This window comes from Aulonocara stuartgranti, assembly GCF_965226115.1.
Source record: "Aulonocara stuartgranti genome assembly, chromosome: 6".
In the NCBI taxonomy this organism is placed as follows: Eukaryota; Metazoa; Chordata; class Actinopteri; order Cichliformes; family Cichlidae; genus Aulonocara; species Aulonocara stuartgranti.
This window is the reverse complement of record NC_138944.1, coordinates 35,630,001-35,635,369: the sequence shown is the minus strand read 5'-3', so window position 1 is coordinate 35,635,369 and position 5,369 is coordinate 35,630,001. Positions and strand designations below refer to the sequence as shown.

General features: G+C 42.0%; 1 protein-coding gene across 1 annotated transcript in view; it reads left to right on the top strand.

The window, feature by feature from the left end:
• Window positions 1–331: 331 nt before the first annotated feature.
• Window positions 332–5,369, top strand: part of LOC309707810 (histone H1.5-like) — a 5,746-nt gene continuing 708 nt past the window's right edge. The window contains exon 1 of the mRNA XM_082535357.1: window positions 332–5,369. This exon is cut by the window's right edge and continues 708 nt beyond it. Within this exon, the coding sequence (XP_082391483.1) occupies window positions 817–1,350 (534 nt within the window). The 5' untranslated portion in view covers window positions 332–816 and the 3' untranslated portion in view covers window positions 1,351–5,369.

Here is a 5,369-nt window from a genome sequence, read left to right as displayed (position 1 = left end):
GAGTGACAGCGGTGATTTTGCAGGTCACCAGCTATTGTAAATAAAAAAAAAAAAAGAGTGAATAAGAGGGAGAATTTATATTGTAGAAAAAAAATAATCATAGGAAAAAGGTTTTGTGTTGATCAACCAAAAAAACAACTATAATTTCATTTTCTGCTTTTAAGAAAGGATTGTTCACAAAAACAGAGAGAGAGAGAAAGAGAGAGAGAGATATGTGTTGATTAAGCAGTGATGATAATAATGAAAATGTCTTAGTTGTCACTTCCAGGTGAAAAGCAGACCTGAATCAATTTTCCACATGCAGCAGTCGGAAGAAAGTTATATTTCAACATCATTGGAAACATGCAGGCCAAGTTTCTGGCTGACTTATTTAAAGCGCAATGTGTATGTGTCTCTCAACCTCACAAGCAAGCAAGCTCTCACCCCTCCCTGAAGACAAGGAATGCAGCTCCAAAGCAATAACATGATAAAGAGACAGCATCAAGTCCTGAGCACAAAAAGTCCCAGCAAAGCAGCAGCAATGTGGATAAACAGCAGCAGAAGAAGAAAGCAAACCCATCTTCCTGTCTGATTGGTTGAATTTCACGGAGGGGCGAGCAAGATGGCAGCGTGAAGAGGAGTTTTTGTTTGAGTTCTCAGCACGAGACACTTATTTGACGTCTTTCTGGCCTTCGGGACTTTTTTGGAGATCAGCGCGCTAAACTTGCTGGATCTGAGGCCAGGGTCTGCGGCGGCAGCATGTTGAAATGCTCAAAAAGGACTGAGTGACTCAGGCAAGCCACATGCGGCTAGCGACATGAAAGAAATGGACCCTTCATGATGCGTTCAACGTGCCAGCGCTGTGGTGGGAAAGGCTCCATCATAAACACGCCCTGCACCGAGGTTCAGGCCAAGAAGAAGAAGACGATGACTTCCAAGCCCAAGAAGGTCAGCCTCAGCGTGGGCGAGCTGATTGTGAAAGCCGTGGCCGCTTCCAAGGAGCGCAACGGCCTGTCCGTGGCCGCCCTCAAGAAGGCTCTGGCTGCCGGAGGCTACGATGTGGACAAGAACAAGGCCCGTGTCAAGACCGCCATCAAGAGTCTGGTGGCGAAGGGCACTCTGGTGCAGACCAAGGGCACCGGGGCCTCCGGATCCTTCAAGATGAACAGGGTTACTGAGACCAAAGCTAAGACGCCCGCCGCGGCCAAAGCCAAGAAACCGGCAGCAGCTGCTAAGAAGTCGCTCAAGAAGGCAGCGGCAGCACTTCAGACACTAGCACAAAATCAACCGCATCAGAGGAGGGACAGGACAAAGCTGAAGGAGAAACTGCCTGCTATTGGACTGTTGAAGTGGGAGAGGACAACAGAGTGAGAAGACTAGGTGAGAACACATAGGAATTATTTAATGTGGGAAATCAAAATTTGGGTTAGCAAACCTGGGGAAAAGAAAACTGACTGCTTAAGTTGGAAAATTGAGACGGAGTCTGAAACATTGCGAAAATAGAAACATATACAAAATCACACACACACAAGCAGAACATGCATTAACCCTACTAACAATTCCAAACACAAAATGACTCATGAAGACTCATAGCACATTAGTTAAGAAATGATTAAATAATAGCAGAGAAATGTGTAGGAAAGGCAGCTTTAAGAACATGCTCTGCTGGAGATGCAGCTCCACAGACATGCATTAGACCTGCCTAATAACACAAACACATGTAATGAAAATTAGCTTGTTATCTTTCATCAGTGTTACAATAGTGTCAATTTAGCAGACACTTGTTATCAAATGCTGAATTTATCCTAAAGAAAAAAAATTGACTCTCCAAGTTGCAGGACAACAATTTAACTTTTGTGGGAAAAAAAAAAAAAAAATCCTGGTTTGATAAATCAGTGATCAGACAATAAATTTAGTGTTAAAATGGTAAATTGGGAGAAGCTTCCTGCTTGATTGAGGCAGCATAAGTAATTTACTGTATGAGGGAAATTGTCTTTTGTGATACTATTTTGAACATGCTTTTCTGTCGTCCTGTCAACTTAGTGGGTTAATAGCTGATATGCAAATTAGTTGATTGGTTTTAGATTAATGAAAGGTGACTGAATTCTGGTACGAGTGAATGAGATGTGTTGGAGTTGTTGTGTGTTGAGTGGAGACTCTAAAACACTGAGTTTCCTGCTTTGATGTGCGAGTGAATCCTGTATTTAGATACACAACTCTGAATACGTCAGAACAGACTGTTTTGTGAAGTGCATGACAGCATGTCACATGTTTTATGATGAAGGGAAAAGGAAAATTGAATAAAATAGATCTGTGGCCTAAATGAGTGAAGAGCACAGACCTGGTAATTAAACTCATAGCTAATAAGACATTAGGATTATGTTGTGTGTTGTGCAGCTGATGGTTGATTTGGAGTGAATCTAGCTGATGATTTTTCTTTTGTTGTGAAGTTGAGCCTGCCGATTAGTATGATGGTATGATGAACCATGCTAATGGTATGATTTACCTGAGATGAGGAGTTTGTGTCATGACTTAACAAGGCCTTTTTATTTTGATACTTTCACAGTGCACTGAAAGTTTTGTTTGATAATCTCTGTTCTTTAAGCAGATCTGCACGTCGGGAATTAAAAGCGCTACACGTCGTCGAGAAAATTGTGCCAAGTGAGTTCTCCACATTTAAATGGACTCTGGAGAAAGCCACTTATTTGGGACAATTATTAAATGACAGTCCCAGTCCAAAAGGATTCAGCGATGTAATCCAAACTAAAGTTCTTCTTTTTCTTTTTGAAATGACGTCATTTTGCTGAGAGTGGAAACTAAATGCGACGATAGGTTCCACTATCAGCAAAGAAAGAAAGAATGAATGCATGAATGAGTGAGTGAAAGGAAAACAAACTGACTGACTGGTAAAAGCTGACAAAAGCTGACAAGACTTTACTGATGTAACACGACTGTGTGAAGTTGACCCCCGCCTGGCAGGGGTGCAGATGAGTCTGTGTGTGCTTCCCTTTACAGAAGCAGGAAGATGACAGCAACACTCGAGGTTGCGTGATGATTTAACATTTTAAATGCCATTTTCTGTGTCTGTGAATTTACTATGTGTGTGTCATTCACTAGCTTGTGTGCTCACAGAGATAACTGTGACAAAGTATGCATATGCCTGCGCAAGCGCTAACATTTGCATTTTCGTTTTTACAGCATTACGGTTCTTCATGTGTTTGATCATGTGATTTATAGGAATACTGGCTAATGTTTCTCTACTACAAGATTTCTGGGTTTATGTGTGAAGAAAACTGTAGTTACAGGCATATGTTGATGGAGAAATTAATATAGTTTGAGACATACTGTGATGAGACCAGTGTTACTGTTTCCACAGCGAGTGTTAACTTTATGGTGTTTTATGGCACCTCTAGAATCCGTTGACCTGTGTCTGACCTCCGTCTGACCACAGTCAATGTGTATTGCTAATGTTTGTTTCTTTGAGAATGCTGTAGTAGATTCAGCTGAAGCGGACAAGTGACATGGGTAAAACAAATAAGAGATTACGGTATTTATGGAATAGTTTATTATGGGCTCATTTGCTGGCCACTTTTGAACCCATAATAATAATATATGAGTGGAGTGACTTTGCTTAAGAGAAGTCACTGATTACATTAATGTTAACAGAGTACATGGGATAATCCATGTCTGAGGTGAATTAGGGTAATAGTTGTAGTTACTGATTTGAGAAAACCTGCACATGACACTTGTCTTGCTGATGTTGAATGCTTATTACTCTTATGATACAATTGTTTACAGGTATGAAGTTTGATTTCACTTCCAGATTTTGCTTTCCAGGCCGTGATGGTGTGTATGCAGGCTCCTGGGAGAGCCAGGTGTTAAGCAAACTTAATATGCAACACACGCTAACATCTTTTATTGCAGGGTTACGGAGCTACTCCAGAGGAGATGCCCTGATGTTGCCTGGGACATGATCTAGCTAATCTTTTTCTTTAAGACAGGGATCCAGGTTTGGTGAGTTGACGCATGGGAATGTCCATGCGTCAAGAGGTGGAGTGCAAGGATTAACATTAAACAATGTTTACTATTATTGTTGCAGTGATTTGTGTGATTAGCCGTTTTATTTACAAATATTAAACCTATGCAAGTGGTGCATCCATGTTCAGATGAGGCTTTGATGGCCTATAAGTGAAGTTCACTGAACTAAAGAATGTGGTTTGATGATTGTTGACATGCTCTCCAAATAGAAGTTTTTCTTCTTAGCAAGGAAATACAGGTGCAGCAGTAATCTCCTGAGAAATCTTCAGAGGCCCAGTGAGAAGCGTGAACCATTCCAGGCATAGCTGACAGCCAGGCAGTGGTTGAGGTCAAAGGTCAAGCTGGTTGGGGCCCATCATGAGATCAGACCTTGGAGCCACAGCAAGGACCATGAAACTGCCTGCAAAATAGAGGAGAGGATCGTCCACAAGATGGGAGCTGAGGCCAGGAGAGAGGCTTCAGGAGGATCAGAGATCATCTTCAGCACAGCAGACATCACACAGAGAGCTGTGCTACTGAGTTTCCAGGAGATTTTAAATAAAATGAAAGATTCAATATTGACGCTGAGGAAGACAACTAAGGTGTACGACGTGCTCTGCCTTAAACCTTCAGCAGCGTTGGAACATGAAAACTCGTGGGATGAGGGGAGCGTGCCAAGCTCCATCGACAGCGCAGAAGGAGTTCGGGGATGACATCATGATTCTATGAAAGCACAGGAACCAGAAGCTATGGTGGTGATAACAGCAGTTTCCTATGAACATCACCTAACGCTGTGCCACTGTACTGTGCATACGATGACACTCTGAAGGCTGCTGGGATCATAATAGCAGTAAGACAACCCTGCACCCTTTCCACAGAGGTGTTTTCTGCAGAGTATGGACAATGAAGGACAATGAAGGAGTCATAAATATCCCCCTCACAGGACGAAGGCCTGAAGTGAGGTAATGGGAGGCCATAAAACTAGAGTGCTGAGAGGTCTGCAGCTTTGGAAATAGCTGAGAACCATGTTGACAAACAACAAAACCAACTGGTATGTTTGAATGTTTATTCTACATACATTTGGACTCTGGTCCTATGGACAACGAAACAACTAGAAGAGACATTCATGACGCCCTGCAGAACTCAAACCACTCTGCAGAGAGACATGTGATTTGCACACCCGGAGGAAGCATCACCAAGCTGAGATGTTTTTGAAAATGTTACTTTTTTAGTTTCACTATTAAATTAACAATTTCTTTGGTTGCTCGTAAGATGCAGTTTGCCATAAGATGAGCTCAATGAATGGGGTAACTGCTAATACATTTATTAAACTGTGTACCTTTCAGTAATTTAGGGTGATTTGACATATGCTG